This window comes from Nerophis ophidion, linkage group LG08 (assembly GCF_033978795.1).
Source record: "Nerophis ophidion isolate RoL-2023_Sa linkage group LG08, RoL_Noph_v1.0, whole genome shotgun sequence".
In the NCBI taxonomy this organism is placed as follows: Eukaryota; Metazoa; Chordata; class Actinopteri; order Syngnathiformes; family Syngnathidae; genus Nerophis; species Nerophis ophidion.
In genome coordinates, this window is record NC_084618.1 from 47,470,321 (window position 1) to 47,496,825 (window position 26,505).

A 26,505-nucleotide genomic window follows, 5' to 3' on the forward strand; every position below is an offset into this window, starting at 1 on the left:
TTGTATCAAAGCGCTTTGAGTACCGTGATGCATGTAGAATCCATTTACCATTCAAAGTTGGCTGCTCTGACTGGGGCGGCGTGGCTCGGTTGGTAAAGCGGCCGTACCTGCAACTTGAGAATTCCAGGTTCCAATCCTCATTACCTGCATTGTTAGCCGTCTCCTACTAGCAGTTTTTCACTATTTAGAATGCACCGAAAAGGGAAATACAAGTGTGTGCCTTCGGATAATGGACAAAACTCCAAAAACTTGCCGTTTTCCTTTAAGTCAGACATTGGATGTATATTTCAATATTCTGATGTAATAATTGATGATTGCGCTGAAACCCACTGTGGTCTACTTTTGGTTCCCTACTCCAAATGTCATGGACTATTTCCATAAAACTCATTTCATCAGCAAACTTGTAAAGACTGCATCAACAGTGGCTCTACAGCCAGCGACTGCAGATAATTAATACATTCCACACTTCTTTAATTATGTTACTGTGCATTGTTTCCTTTCCAGCACTCTTATTTTCAGTTCTAATGATGGTTTGAGGACTGGCTCCCAAGCCTGTCTCTGTTTGGCAATCAGTACAAACCTGTCCATGGTGGCCGCCAATCCGGAAGCCTCTTCAACCAGCCTTGTCAGTAGGATGGGGCTGGATCATTACTTTGCTTTGTATGCATTGAAGCGCCATGCAGCATAGCTTTCCCTACTCTTGCTGTGTCTATTTTGTTTTTTGTGCACTTCCCTGCTGCACTATATTTTGTTATCAAATACTTTTTTACTTGCACTTTACCTGTTGTGCGTGCAGTCTGGGGTCCAGACTAACACAAACGTAACACGTTCCAAGCTCTGCTACACCGGAACGTAACAGAAATCATTGTTAATTAGTCAAATAATTGATTATTGTGCTAACACCACTGTAAAGGCTGGCCTATTAATATCATAGATGGTCAAACCAGGACATACAGAGTTGAAGAGCTATGAATGATGTACTTGCTCATAACAATAGCTTGTTTATTGTCAAATTTGAATTCAGTCAAGCAGTTATTAAATGTTAAATATTTACACAGCCTTCCATTATTGATGTGGCTTATAACTTGTAAGATAATTACATTCCTCGCAAACAAGAAACTTGAGGATTTGGGATATTCAACTTTCTCACCCTGTTGCGGATCTTAACCTTTCAAGATAAAATAATGAATTAGGCTATATTTTCTATGTAGAGTAATGCATTTGTTGATTCTAAGGCCCTGTTTCAAAGTGCAGTGTTAAAGAATTTGTATACTGATTTGTTAGGTACCCTCAAATAAAATACACATTTGACTCAATCATAGACAAGAAAAAAAATGAATAAACATTCATTGCAGTATCATTCATTTGACTGTATGAAAAAAAACTCCTGTGAATATCAGTGCAGCTTTGTGTGTATCGGTAGATAATTAGATCCGAGCTGGTACTGTACTTTGCATCCTGTGTTTGCAGATGTCCATGTAAGCTTTGTGTACACTGAGAGCATGCAAGTGTGTGTGTGTGTGTGTGTGTGTGTGTGTGTGTGTGTGTGTGTGTGATGGATTCATAGCTACTTGTTATTCATGAAGGAGGTTGCTGCAGTGTGCAGCAGTGCTACGGAGATTCCCAGTGGAGCGTCTCTGGTCACAGAGCTCGTCTGGGACAATGGATCACAATGAAGCAGAAAATCTACTCAAGAGAGTCTTTGGCTTTTAACTACTATGTATCATGTCATACACAAATCCATAGCAATCTGATATGATGCATTAGACATATTGTATGTTGGTATGTTTGGTATAGAGTTTTCATTCTTTCACATTCATGTCCAAAATCATCTGTTAAACATAATTGTCAACCTTGCAACCTAACACGTGAACTTAATGTCCAAAGTGTTACATCGATTTTCACTTTCACTTGTATTTCAGTGTTGCACTTCGGTGTTATAATGAACTGCTAAATTGTGTTGTTGTTGTTGTTGGCATCCGTAAGTCTCAGAAGACTTACGGATGTGTTACCTACTGTATATTCTACAAGATGTAAAACACTTTTTAGAGCAGGGGATTTTTAAGTATGGCCTTGCCTTTGCGTCATTCTAAAAAAAAGGTGATTTTAATATTAATGAGGTCTATTGTTAGATATTCAACCAATTAGCGTTGCCACTTATATTATAAAGCTAAGAAGCTAGCTAAGCATACGTCGACCTACATTGGATTGATTCTAGCATCTTTAGTGTACAAAATGTTGTCAACTGTGTGAGTCTATACAAGCTTTTTTTGTCTTCTAATTCCGTCGTATCGAATGTGTTTTTGTTCCAATATATGATTTCTTGCACCTAATCGCTGTATTGTGAGTCTGTTGTTAATAAAGGGGAAAATGTGCCATATCATTAAGTTACTGTTCCATTTCGACACCCAACTTCAAACATTAGCATTTTGTAATTTAGTGTATTTTTTTTGCACTATCGACTTAAGAGTTGCGGTTATTGATTCTTTTAGTAATGGAGTAATCCATCAATTAGTTTGTTTAAATAAAAACAAGTAAAACACACACTTTGTAGCCACCATGTGTATTTTAGGGAAAATAGTTGAAATAAAATTTGTTCTGCTTGCCATAACCATTCTAATTTACTAATAAATGCACTTCATCAACATTGAAAATGCACCTTTATCGTGTGTGGATTTATTAAAATAAAAACAACTTAGTTTTCTGCCACACAGATCAATCTCATGTATGCTTTATTGCATATGTCCACATATATAAAGTTCCGGGCATTCCATACGGTCCGGATTTTAGAATTGCTTTAATTAGTTACACACATTAAATGATGAATCACAGCAACAGAATATAAATCATTGATCGGTTATCTAATTAATAACTTAAATATTTTGGACACTAAATTTATGTAATTGAACTTTTTTGAGTTTGAATTTTGTGAACTGAATTTTTTTTTACATCAAAATATGCTGACAATTTCAGTGAATAACAAGTTGCGAGCAAAATGTTTAGAATGTCAGTTTGTCAAAATACAGTGTTTTGTAATTAAGGGTTAATCAATCAGTGAATAAAAATTCAGTAGAAAAAAATGATGCAGAAAAATTCAGGACAACAAAAATAATCAGTGTATAAAAATTTAGTTTAAAAGAATTCAGTGCAGAAATATTCATTGGTTCAAAACTCAAGACCCACATCCCAAACCCAAATTAAGGTTGGTTCGGAGACAGGATCAATTGCTTCAGTCCTATCCATCCATCCATTTTCTACCGCTTGTCCCTTTTTGGGGTCGCGGGGGGTCGGCTATGGTCTTGAGTTTCTGCACTGAATTTTTTTTTCACTGAGAATACAGACATTTTTACACTGAATTTTAAAACACTATTTTAACAAACTTGAGGTGGCGACTTGACCAGGGTGTACCCTGCCTTTCGCCCGATTGTAGCTGAGATAGGCTCCAGCGCCACCCGCGACCCTGAATGTAATGAGCGGTAGAAAATGGATGGATGGATTTTAACAAACTTAATTTTCAAACACACATTTTGTTCACATGTACCGTAACCGTTTTATTCATAGAAATTGTTGGCATCCTTCCATCCATTTCCTACCGCTTGTCCCTTACGGCAGTGGTTCTCAAATGGGCGTTCGCGTACCCCTGGGGGTACTTGAAGGTATGCCATGGGGTACGTGAGATTTTTTTTTTTAATATTCTAAAAATAGCAACAATTTAAAAATCATTTATAAATACTGTATATTTATTGAATAATACTTCAACAAAATATGAATGTAAGTTCATAAACTCTGAAAAGAAATGCAACAATGCAATATTTAGTGTTGACAGCTAGATTTTTTGTGGACATGTTCCATAAATATTGATGTTAAAGATTTATTTTTTTGTGAAGAAATTTTTAGAATGAAGTTCATGAATCCAGATGGATCTCCATTACAATCCTCAAAGAGGGCACTTTAAGTTGATGATTACTTCTATGTGTAGACATCTTTATTTATATTTGAATCACTTGTTTATTTTTCTACAAGTTTTTATTTATTTTTATATCTTTTTTTCCAAATAGTTCAAGAAAAGACCACTACAAATGAGCAATATTTTTGCACTGTTATACAATTTAATAAATCAGAAACTGATGACATAGTGCTGTATTTTATTTCTTTATCTCTTTTTTTCCAACCAAAAATGCTTTGCTCTGATTAGGGGTACTTGAATAAAAAAAAAATGTTCACAGGGGGTACATCACTGAAAAAAGGTTGAGAACCACTGCCTTACAGGGTTGCGTGGGGTGCTGGGGTGGGTCTCAGCTGCATTCGGGCGGAAGGCGGCGTCCACCCTGGACAAGTCGCCTGGAAGACAACATTCACATAATTTGATGTAATTTCTTCAGACAATTCAAACGCAAAATATTTCAGTTACATAGACTCAGTGTCAAAAAAAAAGCTATCGTAATAAAAACACGAATTAACTACCGTAAAAGTTGCTTCTCACACCAATGGGCTGTAGTTTTGGAAAGAACTAGCGCCGACTGTGCGGAGGGATACGGTCGTGTTGCGGTTTGTGAATGCCTTAGGATCCAGCGGATAAACACTAGCATGAATTGTAGCTGTGATGCGGTTGAGCCAGGAGAAAAGAGACTGACGCTGGAGCGGGTGGAGACTGCTACACATTTAAATCCCCCGGGCCCTTCGCCCGTTTTAGCAACGAACTACGCTCATTTTTTTATTTTATTTCTACCAATGGAGTCCTAAAGACCCGTTTCAATGTCGTAAATGACACAACGGTGAGGGCGTCGTAGTTGGGAACTTTTTTTTTTTTTTTTCCAAGGGAGGTTTTTTTTTTGACCAGCAAAGGGCCATGATGGCATTCGAGGCTCGGCCGGAGCTGGTCGGGAAGAGGTTCCTCTGTGTCGGCGGGGACGAGCCGCCTGAAATCGGCGACATCGCTCGGTGGCCGTGGAGGTCCGGTGTCATACGAGCTGTCAACCACAGGGATAGCGACAGTCTCGACCTGACGGTAGGGAAAAATCTGACTTTGTCCTCCCTGCTGGTTTGTTACACGCAAAGCATTTTTTTTGTTTTTTTGTTTGTGGGGGGGACCTGCTGTAATATTGCTACTTTGTGCCTGTTTTCACTTCTCTCTCGGTCAAGTGCCTGTAACACTTTGAGTCACTGCAATATTTATAATCGCCTTGTGTGGCGTGGAAGTTTGCATATCGTATGACTTCAAAAACAAGTCAATGGGGGTAAGGCAAGCTGCCAGTAGGGGCTTATTAAAAACAAACCTACCTTGGTCCAGACAGCGACATTACAATGCGCATTTTATTAGTGCTGCGTCAAAAAGTACATACTGCATATGTCAACATGTAAGGACTGGTCATTGGTGTTGGTCAGTATTAAACTCCAAGGAAAGTGCAATAAAGCACTTGTTGGAACACATCTTGGTCAAATAGCAGCTACATTTGCAAAACATGTGAAGAAATTTGACGAGTGAGCAGCTGAATGCTTTAATCTGCTGTGTTATGCAAATCAGCTGACAGGGGTTGGGTTGGCTTTCTCCATTTAGCCCTTGCAATAACTTTTTCTTTTTTAATGGAGCGGAGGACATCTAAATGTTGCAGATGTCACGTTATTTGAGCGTAATGTCAGACTGCAACCCCCGTTCGTCTGTAAATGTTATTTTGGCGGACAAAACCCCCCCTTGCGACTTGGACAGGGACACAGGAATGCTTGGACTCATAAAACCATCAAACTGTCTTGCTGCAGGCTGAACAATGGACAGTTTGTTGTTGGCTTAAATTAGTCTTCAGTTTGAAGACCTCTTTCGTGACACCACGTTACTCCATCAATTTGGCGTTTTGGAACATGCAAGTCCTCTGTGGAGGAGTTCTTGGCAATGTGTCAGTTGTATTGTCTTTGTCTAACAGGAGGTATTTTCATATTGTGTTAACATGCCAAAACCAGCAAACAATGAAATATTTGCCCTGGCCAGCCTTGGCTGGCGAAGGCACGGTTGTGTCTCACTGTACATGCCTGTTCTCTGGTTTCTTTTGTTCAGAGTCCTTCTTTTTCTAGATGCAGTATATGGGTATGTACCTATGATTGGTAACCGACTCTTTTGTATGATGCCTGACTGTGCACATACGAGTAGTCATGTGTGCCTTTTTTAAAACAATTAATGCAATTTAGAGGTCAAAAAGGTTGTATTTTTTAAATATTTTAGTTGGTTTTCATATTTTTACATTTCATGCATATATTTTTGTAATGTTTGGTAGGCGTTCTTCTTAAATCTAGACATCATAACATAATATTTACACTGTCACTTTCCACTAGGGTTGTATGGTTTGGTAATAAAGTACCGCAGTGGTAATGAATGCCATTAAAAAATACCGGTTCTTTTTTGTGGTGCGCCGAGGTGCATGTCGCGAGTCAACATCAACACACGCACAGATCACTTGAAGCAGAAACATTGTTCAGAAAGATTAAGATTAGTTTGTTTCAAAGGGTACCATGCAATTTCATAAAAACACATGACTACACATGGTTATAAAAAACAGAATTAGCAAGAAGAGTACCGTATTTTTCGGAGTATAAGTCGCACCTGCCGAAAATGTATAATAAATAGGGAAAAAAACATATATAAGTTGTACTGGAGTATAAGTCGCATTTTTGGGGGAAATTTATTTGATAAAACACAACACCAAGAATAGACATTTGAAAGGCAATTTAAGATAAATAAAGAATAGCGAACAACAGGCTGAATAAGTGTACGTTATAGGACGCATAAATAACCAACTGAGAACGTGCCTGGTATTAAACGTAACATATTATAGTAAGAGTCATTCAAATAACTATAACATATAGAACATGCTATACGCTTACCAAACAATCTGTCACTTCTAATCGCTGAATCCCATGAAATCTTATATGTCTAGTCTCTTACGTGAATGAGCTAAATAATATTATTTGATATTTTACGGTAATGTGTTAATAATTTCACACATAAGTCGCTCTTGTGTATAAGTCGCACCCCTGGTAAAACTATGAAAAACTGCGACTTATAGTCCAAAAAATACGGTAGTTTTGATCTCTAGTCCCCTGGCCATGATGTAAAAAAGGCAGTGTAATCAATTTCAAAGGAAAACAAAAAGAGAGAAAAAGAAAACAAGCACACCATACATTAACAACATAATAGTAAATAAAATACAGCATCACAACATAACATTTTACATAGCATCAAAACAGGCTAATTTTTTAGTGCGAGCAGCCGTCGGCATTGATAAGCCACATTTAATTTTTTTTTGTGAAGGCCTTGTATGTTGTGACCAGAATAACCTCCTCAGGTACTGTGTTCCACACATTTGCACTCCTTACTGACTAGGCCAACTGAAAATGGAGAATGGATATATTTTGGCTTTAAAAATAATGATAAAGGTGGAGCTATAAACATTGAAGCGCCGCTCTGCAAACGGTGCTTTTAAAACATAGCCAGCTAGTAGCTAGACAGTAGCGGCTGATGCCCGTCAACACAGTCTTAACTACTTCTAAATCATATTCCTTGTAACTATGACGACAAATTAACTTTGTTTCTTACAAATATCATCCCTGCAGGACTAATATTAGCTAAACATGCTTCCCTACACACCGTAGGAGGATACAATAGCTAACCATTAGGATCTATACAAATATCGTTTGTAATTATACCAAGTGCCATATCTAGTCGATACTAAACTGATCCATCCATCCATTTTCTACCACTTATTCCCTTTTTGGGGTTGCGGGGGGCGCTGGTGCCTATCTCAGCTACAATCGGGCGGAAAGCGGGGTACACCCCGGACAAGTCGCCACCTCATCGCAGTACTAAACTGATTACATTGATATTTTTTATTAACACAATAATCTTGTCTTTTTTATTGTTTATAAACACAGGAGGACTTTAATTATGACCAATGTATGCCCTTGTAACTACTTTGTATTGGATTGATACCCACATTTGTATAATCACCCAAAACTATTGTAAAGTATCAAAACAACAGTATATGGGTCTATACCTATGATTGGTAACAGACTCTTTTGTATGATGCCTGCCCGTGCACATACGAGTAGTCATGTGTGCCTTTTTTACATGATTAATGCAATTTAGAGATCAAGAAGGTTATGTTTTTTAACATGTTTGAGTTTGTTTCCATATTTTTACATTTCACGCATATATTTCTGTAATGATTGGAAAGTGTTCCCTTTAGAAGGATTTCATTGAAATCTAGACATAATGTATTATTTACACTGTCACTTTCGACTACGGTTGTATGGTTTGCTAATAAAGTACCTTGGTGATAATGAATGCCATTGAAAAATTCCGGTTCTTTCTTGTGGTGCGCCGAGTTGCATGTCGCGAGTCAACATCAACACATGCACAGAACACTTGAAGCAGAAACATTGTTAAAAAAGATTAAGATTAGTTTATTTCAAAGGGGACAATGCAATTTCATAAAAACACATGACTACACATGGTTATTAAAGCCAGAATTAGCCAGTAGGCTAGTTTTCTTCTGTAGTAATCCAACATTTTTTGTGAGGGCCTTGTATGTTGTGACCAGTTTAACCTCCTGAGGTGCTGAGTTTCAGATATTTGCACTCTTTACTGACCAGGCCGACTAAAAATGGAGAATGGATATATTTTGGCTTTAAAAAAATAACGATAAAGGAGGAGCTATAAACATTGAACTGCCGCTCTGCAAACAGTGCTTTAGAAAAATAGATAGCTAGTGGCTAGCCAGTAGCGGCTAATGTCCATCCACACAGTCTTTTAGCTACTTCTAAATCGGAGTCCTTGCCGCTATGGTGACAAATAATTTTGCCACACCTAGTGTGTGTGTGACAATCACGGGGCGGCATAGCTCGGTTGGTAGAGTGGCCGTGCCAGCAACTTGAGGGTTGCAGGTTCGATTCCCGCTTGTGCCATCCTAGTTACTGCCGTTGTGTCCTTGGGTAAGACACTTTACTCACCTGCTCCCAGGGCCACCCACACTGGTTTAAATGTAACTTAGATATTGGGTTTCACTATGTAAAGCGCTTTGAGTCACTTGAGAAAAAGCGCTATATAAATATAATTCACACAATTCACAATCATGATTACCGGTACTTTAACTTTAAATTAACTTTGTTTCTTACAAATATCATCCCTGCAGGACGAGTATTAGCTGAACATGCTTCCCTACACACCGTAGGAGGATACAATAGCTAACCATTAACATCAAGCGAGCGCTCCTGAATGTAAACACATGGGTAGATCTATACAAATATCGATTGTAATAATACCAAAAGCCATATCTAGTCCATACTACACTGATTACATTGATATTATTTATTAACACAAAAATCCTGTATTTTTTATTGTTTATAAACACAGGAGGACTTTAATTATGACCAATGTATGTCCTTGTAACTACTTTGTATTGGATTGATACCCAAAACTAATGTTTCCAAACAACAGAAAACAAAGGTATTATTTAATTTTAACATATGTGTAGATATAACATGTTACAACAGAAATTAACCAGACATTAAAAGTAAATGAAGTAGATTAATAATACGTCCATTTTCTACAGATTTTCCTTCATTATTTTGACAAAATAATACAATCAGAAATGACACAATGTTTTTGCATACGTTTGCAGCCAAATTAGGAGCCTTTGTAACCTGTTTGCTTACTTACTAATAAAAGATAAGTTGTATAGTATGTTCATTGTTATTTAATGCCAAAATTGTTCTGTAATTGCAATAGGAATCATATGTTTATTGAATCATTAGATGTTCTGTTAAAACATAACCTATAACCACATTTTTTGTGGTACCCTTTATTTTGAAAAGCATCAAAATACATTTTGGCACAGGTACCAAAATATTGGTATCGGGACAACCCTACTTTCTACTGATAACTTTTCATCTTATGTAGTCCGGCTGCAATCAGACGAGTTAGTTTAATCTGATTTAGTCAATGCCCTGTTTTAACGTTGACTTGTGTTCACACTTGGGGTGCAATGATAAGTCGATGTTGTCGTCAAAAATCGATAATAAAATTTGTCACAGACAAATTTATTTAGTCGCTTGTGTTTTTCTCCACGGAAACGTGCAAGTCAGCGAGACCAGCGACGGGCAGGAAACAGGGAGACCAAAATGGCTGTGGCCACTGTAGCACCTCGGGGAAAAATATCGATACAATATGAATATTTTCACCCTAAAAACAACAAAAACTTGCTTAATTTTCATGGGGAAGTATTTAAAGCATAGGCATGTCGTACGGGACAGGAGTTAGCTTGATGCCTAGCTAGCTTAAAAATGTAGAAACTGATTTTTGAAATATAATTTCAGCCAAAGTCCACCCGCTACATTTTGTCTATGTACCTGTGTTTATCTTCCTAAACACATCATCACAAAATGCTCTTTTCTATTTGAGGAAACTACATAGTGATGGTCGTTCTTAGTTTTTTATTGTTGTTATTTTGACTGTCCTTTGTTGACATAAAAAAAAAAGTTGATACTGTGTGTTTTTTAAGTGTCACCTGTCCTTGCTTTGGCATGGGCACAAGTTTAGTTACAGTTATTTATGTAGCAGCCTAATGTGCTACACAGTTCATAAATGGATATTTCTGAATGAAGTACAGTAGTCCTCTTTGTTTTGTTAGCTAGCAAATGCCTAAAATGTCTCAAGCTGAATTTTAAAGCTGATAGCTAGATTAGGGCCACTGAATATATTTATTTTCAAAACAATCTCTGTCCACATGGAAAGACATTCACCGCTTGTCAAGGATATTTTTCCTGGAAAAGCAGCCCCAGCTGACTTGGTGGCATTATAACACTTTTGTTTATCAATACAGTGATATATTACATGTAAAATGACGTTTACATTATCTTTCAAATCAGCACACTTACTTGCGTGTGTGTTCTAAGACGTACATGCAAGGGTCTGCTGCTGTATGAAATAAAATAACATACGTAACTTCTTGCTCTGTTTTTAAATAAGATAATGTCGCATATTTCTTATTAGTTAACCCAAAAATCGTAGTTTCACTTGTACAAACGCTGAAGGTGGAGTTTTTGAAACTCAAAAAACAGACTATGTATGCGTGCTGTTAGAGGTCTCACGTTTCAAACGTCTCATTGTAATCCACCTCCACACCAATCTGTATGTAGTGCACACCCTCTGGTTGATTTGCAGTTTTCTTTTTCCCCCCTTCCAACCTGCATCCTCTGTTTTGATTTGAAAAGTGGCAAGTGAGTAGTGAAGCCTACAACCTTCTGTTATTCATGATGCACACTAGCTTTTAAACTGTGTTCTTAAAAACAACGACATTGACCTTGACAAGTTAGTGAATGTATGTTAAAAACATTTTTAAATGTTGAATAAATATTCGTTCAAAGTCATTTTGCACTTGATACTGTAGGGGCCTATTGTATTATTTTGTCATTTTTTTTCAGGACCAGTATTTTACCAAAAACATATTGCAATCTTAGACGTTTTTATAGACGGTCATCTGCTATCAACATTGAGTTCACACACTTCATTTTCTCAACCGGTAGATGTGGCCTGTAACTGAAGTATGTGTTTTGGTGGCCAGTGCAAGTGCTCTGTAAATACATGGCCACTGGTTGTTTCTGAAGCGAATCAGGAAGGTGTGGCCTAAAACTGAAAAGTGTATAGAAATGCTCTGTAAATTTATTGTCACTGGTTGTTTAGCTTCCCACCTTAATAGTACAAGCAGGAGTTGGAGAATTTCACACTATAATAAAGGTAACATTGTTGTATATATTTGCATTTTCCAAAGTTGTAATGTCAAATCAAGTTTAACCCACCGTTGTTACAGATAGTTTATTTGGCAGAAATTGTAATATGACATGGACAATCCTTTTTTTACAGTATGTTCAAATGATATACAGTTTCACAGTGTACAATGTCAATAGATGAGGCTGTAATTCGTTACGCTTGAGTGGGATCTTATTACTGTTTGTTCTTGTCTCAGTATGAAATTCTACCATCTTAGTGTTTAAGGTCTTAGGTTGTTTCACATGGTATGCATTTTTAGACCTTGGCTTAGGTCTGTGTTGACTTACTACTTACGTTTTTTGTGTCAAAGCTTTGCTTGTTACTTTTAAAGCACTGATGTATTTTTAAGTGCTATTTTTTTTCTCACTTACCTAATGTGGTGGTTTTTGACTAAGTATGATTTAATTTTACCAGTGTGATTGCTGCTATACTGTATGCTCCAGGAGTTGACGGTCGAGGCTTTGGTATGCCAGTCTGCCACGTTCCTTCTTTTGTGCAATATACTGTAGTAGTTGTTCACCACGTGTTTGTGTCGTCCAACAAATGCGCTCCAAGCTTCCTTAATTCCCTTGTAGAATTGGTTTCTCTATGTGATGTGATTTAGACAATGAATAGTGTTCTGGTTTGATTCTATACAATGGGGCACAGTCTCATTAGCAATGGGTTTAACTAGCTTAGTGAATACAGTGCAGGGGGATTGGAGATTAGATTAGAAGAAGTGTGTCAAGCCAAGCTGTCAGGCCTTTGTCAAGGGTCTTTGGTCAGATAGGCTGGTTGTGACAAGAATATGGCTGCATTAAAATAAATTAGTGTCTTTGATAATCATAGTATATTAAGACATGAAGTGACTTCCACGAGTGCCGGTATGTATATAAGATTTTTAAAATAAGGTTTATAATCTGTTTAATAAAATCACCAAGTATAGACCTGGCACAGATATGCTAATTTATTGAATTCTACGATTAGACATATCAACTCCCAGATTGTGATGTTTTTGTGTTGATATCGGGGCATTGAAAGGATAATGAGGATGTAGTTAATGGACAATCTCTTTATTGAAATGAACAGGTTGAAAACACCCAATGTTGGCAGCTCTGCTAGTCTATTAAAATGAATCCTAAAATTAATTATGTCATGTTGTGGTGCTATATAGAAAATGAAATTAACTTGACCTTCTGGGGTAACTCAGGAAAAGGCTAAAGGCTACAAAACGCGGACTGCTGCAGCAAAAACACAAAGCTGGTATGATACTGCAGTGTCGAGAGCTCAGGCAGAGCAACACAAGAATGGATGTTCAATTTGGTAATTTCTACCAAGTGGGGTGCTGTGTAGCGGAAAGGAGGCATTGCACCTGATAATGGGATGAACTAGAACAGAACTCCCAAGTTGGATCCTGTTCAACATCAGGGATGTTTGACCTCACAAGCAGATGAACAAAATTCTCTGTGATGCAAAATATTGTAGAAAGACTTTCCAGGAGTGTTGTAGCAATTACCCCAGCAGGAAAAGACGGGATTCTTTCCATTGATGTGGAGTGAGCCCTGTACTTTTGTTTATATAGTGTTTGCTGGAAATAATGTTGTATGTTGTAAACCATTTTACACAGTGGTACAATCTGCATGTCATTTACTGTGTTGAGTTCTAACATAAGCAATATATGATAATTTTATCATATAATCTTTACCATCACTTACAACCCAACCTTTTATGACAGGACTTGAATGACCTTCTTACTAATTTTGTGAATAAACAGGGGCTTCAGCAAAAGCAAGCTTGGGTGCTGCATTATTCAAACAACAAGGGAAGCTATATAAAAAAAACACAGCAACTTTAGAAAAATTCCACCGTTAAAGGTTCTCTCAAACTCACATACTCCACTAACTACCAACTGTCATAATCCTATAGTTTCACAGTGAATGAAAAGAGGGGATTGTCTGGGTCGTTGCTTGTAGCATCTTTTGTTTTTCCATAACAGTCCTCTTTGTATGTTTGCGTGTGTACAGTAGCTATGCTGCAAATTGGCTTTTACGGCCATGGACCAAGGTTCATCTTAATGGGTAATCAGCAAAAAATGCCAGTACAGAATTAGAAGAGAACCTTCCACTTAAAAATTCCATGCAGGGTGTAGTGGAACGCGTATGAGCCTGTATCTGAATGCTACTTTGTTTGACGAATACGTGGCAGAGGGGCAAATAATTGTCCAAAACTTTTTGTCAAAAACATTAACATACAAGTCTACAGAAACTGGAATAGAGTAAAGGATGTTGAAGTATGTGAGGAAAACTTGTAATTTGGTTTTACAACGGGCAGGGGACATTTGCATTGACTACAAGTATTTGACCATTTTTGATAGATTTTGCCAATTTTGTTGTATTTTATGTCTCTGTATGTATTGGTTCGATATGGTATTGCAGTCTCTTTGTCAATTGAGGCCTGAAAGAAATTTGCTTCTAGCAATCAGATAGCAGAGTGTGCAAGTAAATCATGTCTTTAATGTGTTGCATAACCACATTGTACTAGAATATAACCGTTATTAGACACATAATATTTGAATACCGGTATCCTTTTTAAAAAAACATTTATAGAGTGAATTTCCGTAATGTCAACAATGCTGTGATGTTTGCTGTTACATTCTTTAATTCTTATTTACAGAGAAAACTTGCATCAACCACATGCTTCCTCAAAGGCTGCTTCTACACTAAGGTTATACAGAATACAACCCACCTGACCTTATCCCTGCACCCACACACACACACACACACACACACACACACACACACACACACACACACACACACACACAATGTCATCGTTGACGAACCCCTCACCCCTCCGTCCGCCGGCGCAACGCGACCTAGTCCGCATGCGCGGAAAATGGCAGGCGCGCATATATATTACGTCATAGTCAACTCTGACCTGGAAGTGTATCCTTACCCGGCTACCACAGTTTAGTGTGTGAAGTATATCAATGTAGCCTATTGCCGCATTTCTTTTAACAGTAAACCTTGCTTGCCTCGCCATCAGCAGCTGTTAGACTAGCCCCGCTGTAGTGAATCACACCTGAGCCATCATACTTGAATCATATCTTTAATGGAGGTGTGAAAATAAACAATGTGATAAAGAACATTTTACAACAATCAATCTAGGGATCTAGATATCTGGTCATAACACTCATCACTCTTTTACCTTCACCTTCATTGTTCATTTATGCAATCCTTCCTGTGCTTGGAGGCTGAAATTGGCGGCCGTACTTGACGACCGCAACCACTTCATGGCTTCACAGTAGTTATGGAGTACAAAACTAGACGTTAAGTAATCATTCCACATACATCGCAGACAATAACTGATACAGTCGGCTTTGCCAGTCCAAATGCATTTGCTGTTTTTCGTAGTCTTTCGTCGTTGGCCAGGTAATACAAAGCACACGCTACCTTTTTTATCATAGCCACGGGATCCCGCATTCTCGTCTCCCCTTCAACAAATACACAACGTTTTTCGCTAAGTAGAATCACAGCTGACCTGGACATTCAAAAGTTCTCTTGTGATTCCTCTGGCACAACACACTCCTTGAAAAACATATCCCACTGCCGTTCTTTCAGGCCTTATCCAAAACTGTTGCTCAACATTGCTATGTTGCCGTCTGAGATATGTTGTATTCGAAATAGCTTCAATCGTGCGTTTCCTTCTCTTAAGGTATTCATGTGTGATTTCCTCAAGTGCCTGTACATGTAGAATAAGGAGAAACACAGGCATGTCTGGATGACTCAACTCCATCTTTCTAGTTGTTACCTCAGAGTGGAAACCGGTTGTTAGAAAGCTGGCTGTGGCACATTCTTTCTGATGTCACTTCCTGTGTGGGGCGTGTTCTTTCTGACGTCATTTCCTCTTCAAACTCTGTTTATAAACGATCGATCAGTCCACAGAGAGCTAAGAGGCGGAGATTCAAGAAATACACTGCGCACTTACCCAGTGTAAATATAATCCATGGAGGGGAACCTTAAACGATGGGTTAGCATGGCTGACACGGGATTTAGGCTAAATAATTATTTGTTTAAGGAGTTACCCAACTTAATGTAGACAAGGCCTAAGGCAGAGCTATTTAACTTAATTGTTCCAGGGGCCACATTTTCAGAAAGTTAAAGACCGGGGGTCCAGACTTCTCCTTTCGCTATTATTTTCAAATTTTGCTTTTGGTCTATATCTTTTGTAAGAGTTCCAAATTTGAGGAAATTACAAGTGTCTACTGCAAAGAGGTTAACATGTCAATGTTAAGGATTTGTCACTGTATTTACACTGGTCCAAGTTCCTCTATACACAACAGGAGCGCTCTAGTAGTTTTAGGTGTTTTCTGCAAAAATGTTAGTATCTTCCAAGTTTTTAATTAAACTTTGAATTGCCGGTCTGATGTCATTCCAGGGCCGGATTTTGCCCCTAGGCTGCCAGTTAAATAGCCTTGGTCTAAACCATTTGATTGTCGCGACTTTAATCACGGATAGCTGGTCTTCTTAAACATGTGAAAGGATCTTCTCCTATGAACTCAACAGTGATAACTAAGCAGTGTAATGGGATAGTTATTGTGACTTCCTCCTCTCGGGGGACTTCCATTTACTTCGCTACTTTGATATGTGCAATCCTGGTCAACTACTACAGGAAACATCTGACCTCTGTGCTTGCCATCAAATACTAAGTCACAATTTAATTGGACTTCAAATTCTTATTGAACTTAAACACAAATGAATTCCTAACCATTATTTATGTTGATTTGTAGCTGATATTAATATTTTCTAAATTATATCTGTTAAAACCAACTTACTATAAAATTATGGAAAGTTCATGTATTTGTAAAGAGTTAAACCTACAAAATCGATTCACATTTTTCCCTATAATCTTGCAGCCCTGATGCCCAGTTCTCTTTCCTAGTAGTAGTTTGTAGCATGAAAATAAATGTGAATGGTAATTAAATGAAGTCCAGTCAAGTAAATGAAGGCAGAATAATCCTGTAATTTGGGTTTGGAGTTTTAAAACTGTGCAGCGTAGGGTAAAAATGTTGTAGCTGGAACAAGTTTAGTGTCAGTGCAGGACTGTGCTTGTCAGACAACTCAAGTTACATAGGCTATTCTAATCACGCAACAGTCAAATATATTAAATGCAGTACAAACATAGCTTTATTGTTAACAATGGAAGATGAGCTGAATTCAATGTATGAAATAAAAATGCAAAATAATTGTTTAAATATTAGCAAATTAGTTTATTACCACACGCTATCTTGTGTTGCTCTGTAAAAAATGTAATTTAGCAAATGACAAAACCTTGTTTATGTATTCCTGTATGAAGTGTTGTATAAAACCCATACTATAGACCTTGATACTTTATTAAAGTATAAGAAAAAGTTGCAAAAGCAATTTCACTAAATTGCATTATTGCCATATGACCGTTACTGTACGCCCACAACGGTTATAAGATGTTATTTTGGTTAACGCTTCTACTTTGAAAAAATCAAGCCTTGTATTGCAGTGATGCGGACTGTTAGGCATGCGTATGGTTTGCTATTAGTACATAGTTTTTATTGTTTATACAACTCGTTGAGAGGAAGTAAACATTACCTTTTGCGAGCACCTTCTTTCGTATCACAATTTGCAGTAAAAGTGACTTTTGTAACGTTAGTTCCAGTTCTAACAACACTCTCTGTCTCTCTTTAGTCACCGTTCATTGTTAACTAGAGAGCTAATAAGTGAAATAATCAGTGTCATGGTTGTGAACTGATTTGACTCTTCGGAGAACACTGACACTCACGTCTTGGTTGCAAATTTTAAAAAGTTTATGACAGCGTCTGAAGGCACTGCGTGCTGACTGCAAATCAGCATAAACTAAGCTTTAGTGTATCAACTTAAATGCTGTCCTGGGTGTTTGTGGTTTGTTTTCTGGTGCCTAAGGAAACATAATGTAATCTGAAGAATTGCCTGCCTGCTTTCTTTGCTGGATGTACCCTCCCCCACCTCGCTCTCACACATGCACGCACACAGAGCACTAAAGCTCCAACACATCACAGCACTACATAAGGCAGCCATAAAGTCTCCTATAGGTTCACAGTATAACCCTGGGAATACTTTGGGCCGTACTACGGAACAGCTGTTGGTGTACTATGCTATATACACTTTCTATTCTAATTACACTGCTGTGGTGAATTTTGCATTATAGAATCATAGGGGTGTAACTGTACACAAAAATTTTGGTTCGGTACGTACCTCAGTTTAGAGATCACGGTTCGGTACATTTTCGGTACAGTAAGAAAACAACAAAATATAAATTTTTTGGTTATTTATTTACCAAATTTGTAAACAGTGGCTTTATCCTTTTAACATTGGGAACACTATAAGAATTATGCCCACAATAATCCACATTAAACTGCCTCAAATTGTTGCTTTGATTAAATAAAATGACAAAACCTTTCTCCTACATATAAAAAGTGCAACATTAAACAGTTTCAAGTCAACTCATCATGCTTAATTTATTACAGCATTTGGGAAGCCTGTAGTTGACATTTATTGTGTAAATGTTATATTTTTGTCAACATGTGATAGCAGGGACCCTGCCATTTGAAAACTAGGCTGCTAAATTACTAATGATTAATATAACTATAGCTGAAAAATAGTACAATAGCAATAGGAGAGACTATTCATCCCTGAACACCATGGAGTTCATGTGAAATAACAGACAGACAGGGCTTTGCCGCTCCTAACACACACACACACACACACACACACACACACACACACACACACACACACACACACACACACACACACACACACACACACACACACACACACACACACACACACAGCAAAATGAGCTAACGTTACGCTAGAAGCTAATTAGCCTTCACCCCTAAGCCAGAACTGAGTGCGAGCTGAGCTGCAGTTTAAGTTTCTAGAAGGTCAACAGGCTCGTAGTGACGTTATTAGTAGTTGTGACTGGGAGGTGTTTTTTATAATTTGGGGAGAGTACGCTGTCCGCTGCTCACATGCTAACCACATATCTGCTCGACGCTGAAACATTGACTACATGCGCTCTGAATACGCACTGCTGATTGGCTGTTACATCGCTCTGAATACGCACTGCTGATTGGCTGTTACATCGCTCTGAATATACACTGCTTATTGGCTTTGTATGTAACCAATCAGATGGTTGTGTGGGTGGGACAATGCTGGTTGCTGAGATAGAGGCAGAAAGCAGAGCAGCTTGTTAAGACTTTAGCTTACAAACTCGTTCGATACACCTCCGAACCGGACTGAAACCCCCGTACCGAAACGGTTCAATACAAATGCACGTACCGTTACACCCCTATAGAATCATGATTTCCTCTAAATCTAAAACGTAACCAATTCAGAACAGACAATGTCTCAAAGTAGGGCTGGGCGATATATCGATATACACGATATATCGCGGGTTTCTCTTTGTGCGATATAGAAAATGACTATATTGTAATATTCGAGTACACGTTCTCACGCAGTAGCTTTTAGCTGCAGGCATTACACTACAGCAGTGGTTCTCAAATGGGGGTACTTGAAGGTATGCCAAGGGGTACGTGAGATTTTTTCAAAGACAATTCTAAAAATAGAAACAATTAAAAAATCCTTTATAAATATATTTATTGAATAATACTTCAACAAAATATGAATGTAAGTTCACAAACTGTGAAAAGAAATGCAACAATGCAATATTCAGTGTTGACAGCTAGATTCTTTTGTGGACATGTTCCATAAATATTGATGTAAAAGATTTATATTTTTTGTGAAGAAATGTTTAGAATTAAGTTCATGAATCCAGATGGATCTCTATTACAATCCCCAAAGAGGGCACTTTAGTTGATGATTACTTTTATGTGTAGAAATTTATAATTGAATCACTTGTTTATTTTTCAACAATTTTTTAGTTATTTTTATATATTTTTTTCCAAATAGTTCAAGAAAGACTACTACAAATGAGCAATATTTTGCACTGTTATACAATTTAATAAATCAGAAACTGATGACATAGTACTGTATTTTACTTCTTTATCTCTTTTTTTCAACCAAAATTGCTTTGCTCTGATTATGGGGTACTTGAAACAAAAAAATGTTCACAGGGGGTACATCACTGAAAAAAGGTTGAGAACCACTGCACTACAGGCTCTTCTCACTCTTTCCTGTCTCTCCGTCTCACAGACAAGCAGGCGCACATTCTTACACACGTCACATACTGTCACGTCATACGTCACATAGGTATACACACTCGCCCAGCAGAGAGGTAGCAGACTGGGTAACGTTAGCTGTGATGCTAACGTAGCCGTACGAGAAAGAAGGTGCGGATCTAGTAACAAATGAAAGAAGACTTCATTCCCAAGAAAAACAGCAGGGGGTCCATCGTCTGGTGGGGCTACGGCTTCAAGTGGGAATATGTCGAACAGACAACCTTAATTTATCAAGTGTGGGTCAAAAGCATTGCTATAAAAAGTAGCATTACTGCTAATATGTACCATCATTTGAAAAGTCACTCGCTAGAGCAGTGATTTTCAACCTTTTTTCAGTGATGTACCCCCTGTGAACATTGTTTTAATTCATGTACCCCCTAATCAGAGCAAATAATTTTTGGTTGAAAAAAACAAATTAAGAAGTAAAATACAGCACTATGTCATCAGTTTTTGATTTATTAAATTGTATAGCAGTGCAAAAATATTGCTCATTTGTACTGTTCTTTCTTGAACTATTTGGAAAAAAAGACATAACTAAAAACCTGTTGAAAAATAAACAAGTGATTCAATCATAAATAAAGATTTCTACATATAGAAGTAATCACCAACTTAAAGTGACCTCTTTGGGGATTGTAATAGAGATCCATCTGGATTCATGAACTTAATTCTAAACATTTCTTCACACAATATATTTTAAATATTTATGGAACATGTCCACAAAAAATCTTGCTGTCAACACTGAATATTGCATTGTTGCATTTCTTTTCACAGTTTATGAACTTACATTCATATTTCTTTGAAGTATTATTCATTAAATATATTAATAAAGGATTTTTGAATCGTTGCTATTTTTAGAATATGTTTAAAAAAATCTCACATACCCTTTGGCATACCTTCAAGTACCCCCAGGTATACGCATACCCCCATTAGAGAACCACTGCGCTCGAGAATGAAGAGCATTTCATAACCGTAGTGAACTACCACATAGTGAAGGACAAATACTATTTGATTTCCTATTATGCCGCTCATTTTTTTTTGACACTTAAAATGTCTCTGTCAATCTTGCACTTTCTGTTTTGGAAATGGCATGAATGTTTGTGCCATTGCTTAATAACTTTAATAAATACACTTTTGGTCAATTGACTTAGTTGTGATTTCCCGCTCTGCATGAAAGTTTAAAAGTAGCATACCGTATTTCCTTGAATAGCTGCCGGGGCGCTAATTACTTTAAAACCTCTTCTCACTCCTGCGCTTATTCAAGGCATGCGGTAAAAGTAAGCAGGCGCTAATTATTTTAAAACCTCTTCTCACCCCTGCGCTTACCAATGGCATGCAGTGAAAAATTGAGTGTGATTAAAAAAAAAAATAATTCTGCCGCGGCCCGGTGGTTGGGGACCACTGCTCTACAACATGTCATCACACCCACCTTTACACCATGCTATCTGCGTGCCGATCGGACGCATGCATATCACTGCTTCTCATACGAGATTGCAATGTATACTTGGTCAACAGCCATACCTTTTACACTGATGGTTGTGACATAAACAACTTTAACACTCTTACTAATATGCGCCACACTCTGTGAACCCACACCAAACACATTTCTGGAAAACATTGCTGTAACACATTATAAACACAACATAAGAATTACCCAGAATTCCAATGCATCCATGACTCTTGGCTATATTATACACGCGCCCCCAACCCCGCCCACCTCAACCGGCGCACGGAGAGGGGGGGGTTGGTGCTAGCGGTGTGTATAATATAGCCAAGAGTCATGGATGCATTGGAATTCTGGGTCATTTTTATGTTGCGTTTATAATGTGTTACAGAGCCAATGTTCTCCAGAAATGGGTTTGGTGTGGGTTCACAGAGTGTGGCGCATATTAGTAAGAGTGTTAAAGACAAGTTGTTTTATATCACAACCATCAGTGTGATCTGTATGGCTGTGGAACAAGACCCCTGGTTTACACATAGTGAAAGAAAAAAAAAAAACTCCTTTGACCCAGTGGTAAAAGTAAGCATGCGCTAATAAATTTGGGGAGCGAGTTTGACCCGGCAGTAATTAAAGGCTGGCGCATATTACATGCCCGGCGGCTATTCAAGGAAATACGGTATATGAATGCAGTATGAAGAATGTTTTAATGTAGACACATAGAATCATCATACTGCTGTGATTATATGCATCAAGTGTTCATTCAAGGCCAAGGCAAAATATCGTAATATATATCGTATATCGTGATATGGCCTAAAATATCGAGATATTACAAAAAGGCTATATCGCCCAGCCCTATCTCAAAGCTTACCTTAGCTGGCTACTGCTGGATCTTAATATTAATAACTATTATACTTGTTAAAACCAATTCAAACACCATGATCAGATCACGTTTGACTTTAAGATGGTACAAACGCACTTAGACCATTCAATCAGAAACCAGAAACCTCTTGCATATATCCACAGTTTATACACTTAATTTGATTTATCATTAGAATGGGATTGCAACACATGCGCCGTGGTTCTGCATTAAACATCAAATTCACAAGAGAAGAAGACAAATCTGGATTGAGGGGGGCATGTTTACACCAACAAGGTGACAAAATCATGCCTCAGAAGCTGAAATAAGTTTGTGAATACAATCAATTGTTAAGTTTACTAGTTTTAGTTTTAATATGTGACATGATACCCTTGCAAATTCCTGTTGGATAGAAACATATCAAACACGTTGATATTAACACCAAAACTGTTTTTGTATTCAAAATTTTATTCAAATAGGCAAATATGTCTGTGTTTAGTTAGTCAGTAATCAGTAGTCATAAACAATTACGACAGCAGATAGATCAAAATTATCTACCCTATTAGAAGTTGCTACACATATTTAATATGCAAATATATTTGTGCGTGAGAAGTACAATAGTCTGCTTCATCAAACGTTGTTTAGTGGAAGTAAGAATGGAATTCCTGTCTTTAATTTAGACAACATCACTGACTTCTAACCAATGAATGCATTAAAAATAATTACTGGTATCTGTTTGCAAAGTTTGTTTCCAAATAGTCAAGCCATCAAAATATACAGTTTTTAACTCACTGTTTATACAAGATTAGCCTAGTATCAAACAATTTGTTGATGCAACAGGAGCATTCCGCGATTTCTTTTGTCCTATGCCTCGGAGAGGCATCATAACCATAAAAGTCAAACCATACATCATTCATACACATTCAAACTTTACTGACCACACGCTGTAAGTTCTGCAGAAAGCTAGACTATCCATTTGACCGACCGACTTTAACCAGTACCAGTTAGCTATTAGCATGCACCATTCCCAGCCTCGTTGAGAAACTCCCAAAACTGGAACTTAACAGAGTATTATAAACCACATATGAACAGGAATTTGACTGATTTGTGCAGGTAAACATAGTTATTGATTTCTCTATCTACTCCAAATGTCAAATCCTAAATCTTGTGTACTAGTGTAGTACCCCCTGACTGGCCTGTACAGTTTCTTTTTACATTTGTGGTAGAACCAAGCGTCTTTTCGTGTGGTCTTCGCCAGTTTCGGGTCCTAACTTGTCGGAATACCTACTCAGGTGTCTTCTGTCCAGGTGACTTGCATGATTTATGATCTAGAATAAACTTACAGGGAGCAAGGAATCGAGGAAACAGCAGACCAATTGTGGATGTAAACATAGACACATACGGACGTGATCACATTGCCGCTCTAAAGAGTTTATCTGTGTAAGCACTTATAATAACAATATTACTAATACTTGGTTATAATTTAGGTCATGAAATGTTAATTGAGAGTACTCCATTTACATTTAGTGATTTTATTTGGCATTTTTGTAATGGTTATTTTTTGGATTTTATGGGCAAAATACAGGAGCTCCCATTGGCTCTGTTGTAAGCGGACTTTTATTTACATTTATTTAATATGTAGAATGCACTAAAAAAAGAAAATCCATACATCGTCATGTCTATCCTGATTGTGAACAATAGGCAAAATTCCAAAAATAGTGCAATTCCCCTTTAAAGTGTATAGAAAGACAGTATTTACAGACATGTTTTGACACTTGCGGTACAATGTAACATCTATAGCTCAATGTTCATGAAATAGTGAGTCAAAACCCCCCTGAAGAGTCAGGGAGATATCCAGGGGCAGAGAATATTTTTATCATCTGTTTCTATGCCCCAGTAATTATTCTAAAACAATACAAAAGCCTGTAACTCGGCGACAAAAATGCTTGAATTAATCAACAGGGTCCCTGTTCTACCCAGTAGTACTATTAAGTACACATGAACACACGGAGAGATGGAGAAGTTTGTGACAGGAATGAAAAGAATCGTCAGCGGCATATTTAAAGAATGTTACTCACACAATGCGTTGTGCAGATAAATAAATAAATGTCAAATCCATCCATCCATCCATCCATTTTCTACCGCTTGTCCCTTTCGAGGTCGCAGGGGGTCGCTGGAGCCTATCTCAGCTGCATTCGGGCGGTAGGCGGGGTACACCCTAGACAAGTCGCCATCTCGTCACAGGGCCAACGCAGATAGACAGAATACATTCACACTCACATTCATACACTCGGGTCAATTTAGTGTTGCCAATCAAATCCTCAATATTAATTGAATTCAGAGGGGGGTCGTAGAAAGTCATGAGAAGATAATTGAGAAGCACCGCTATAGCTAAACTTTTACACCAGCCTAATCAGTTCACCTGAGGGGAGTAGCAAAGCCCTATTTTGCTTAAAGAGGAAACAAAACACTACCGCAGATTGTCTTTCATCTTACACGTATTCTAACTCCCAGTGAAACACTTTTATGCCCATTTTTGCTCAAAAGTTGAAAATAACCACCAGCAACTGACATCCATACGGAATAAAGCATCTGGCTCTTCTCATTTACCCATTTCCTCATTTCCTCATCCTTTACACTTACAGTATGTCTGCTGCTGAACAATCTCATATCGTTGAATCCAATTCCATAACCTGCCATCTTGATCCACATTTAACTCGCCTGTCTCCCCACTTTGTCCCCACTGATAATTTAATCTTTTCAGACATTTTGTTGCTCTTTACTCAATGACGTCTGCATACGTTGCTGTTACCAAAAACTGTTTTGTCATTTTAGACATTTGTTTACACAGCACAGAGGTGTAGTGTTTGTTTTAAAAATAGAATAGCCAACTATGAGCCTGGCACGCGTATTGTTATTTTGGTCCATGAGAATGGCGAAAGGTCTAGCTGCAGCCCGGATGTTACTTTATGAGACAAGAATGCCCAATGGCCGTTTCTGGATAGCGCTTTATCAACCAATAGAGTATAGTTTTGCAAGGTTTACTTGGTTATATACAAACCCCGTTTCCATATGAGTTCGGAAATTGTGTTGGATGTAAACATAAACGGAATACAATGATTTGCAAATCATCTTCAACCCATATTCAGTTGAATGTGCTACAAAAACAACATATTTGATGTTTAAAATGATAAAAATATTTTTTTTTTGCAAATCATTAACTTCAGAATTTGATGCCAGCAACACGTGACAAAGAAGTTGGGAAAGGTGGCAATAAATACTGATAAAGTTGAGGAATGCTCATCACAACCTTATTTTGAACATCCCACAGGTGTGCAGGCTAATTGGGAACAGGTGGGTGCCATGATTGCATATAAAAACAGCTTCCATGAAATGCTAAGTCATTCACAAACAAGGATGGGGCGAGGGTCACCAATTAGTAAGCAAATTGTCAAACAGTTTTAGAACAACACTTCTCAACAAGCTATTGCAGGGAATTTAGGGATTTTACCATCTACGGTCCGTAAAATCATCAAAAGGTTCAGAGAATCTGGAGAAATCACTGCACGTATGCGATGATATTACGGACCTTTGATACCTCAGGCGGTACTGCATCAAAAACCGACATTAGTGTGTAAAGGATATCACCATATGGGCTCAAGAACTCTTATTAAAACCACTGTCTGTAACTACAGTTGGTCGCTACATCTATAAATGCAAGTTAAAACTCTACTATGCAAAGCAAAAGCCATTTATCAACAACACAAAGGAACGCCGCCAGCTTCGCTGGGCCCGAACTCATCTAAGATGGACTGATGCAAAGTGGAAAAATGTTCTGTGGTCTGGCGAGTCCACATTTCAAAATATATTTGGAAACTGTGGACGTGGTGTCCTCCGGAACAAAAAGGAATATAATCATCAGGATTGTTGTAGGCGCAAAGTTCAAAAGCCAGCATCTGTGATGGTATAGGGGTGTATTAGTGCCCAAGGCATAGGTAACTTACACATTTGTGAAGGCACCGTTAATGCTTAATGGTCCATACAGGGGGCTTCACGGTGGAAGAGGGGTTAGTGCGTCTGCCTCACAATACGAAGTTCCTGCAGTCCCGGGTTCAAATCTAGGCTCGGGATATTTCTGTGTGGAGTTTGCGTGTTCTCCCCGT

The 26,505-nt window shown here is 37.9% G+C and overlaps 1 protein-coding gene across 1 annotated transcript in view; it reads left to right on the plus strand.

The window, feature by feature from the left end:
- Window positions 1-4,601: 4,601 nt before the first annotated feature.
- The window catches only part of jmjd1cb (jumonji domain containing 1Cb), a 211,602-nt gene continuing 189,698 nt past the window's right edge, over window positions 4,602-26,505 (plus strand). Inside the window, exon 1 of the mRNA XM_061908710.1 lies at window positions 4,602-5,008. Within this exon, the coding sequence (XP_061764694.1) occupies window positions 4,850-5,008 (159 nt within the window). The 5' untranslated portion in view covers window positions 4,602-4,849. The remainder of the gene's footprint in view (window positions 5,009-26,505) is intronic.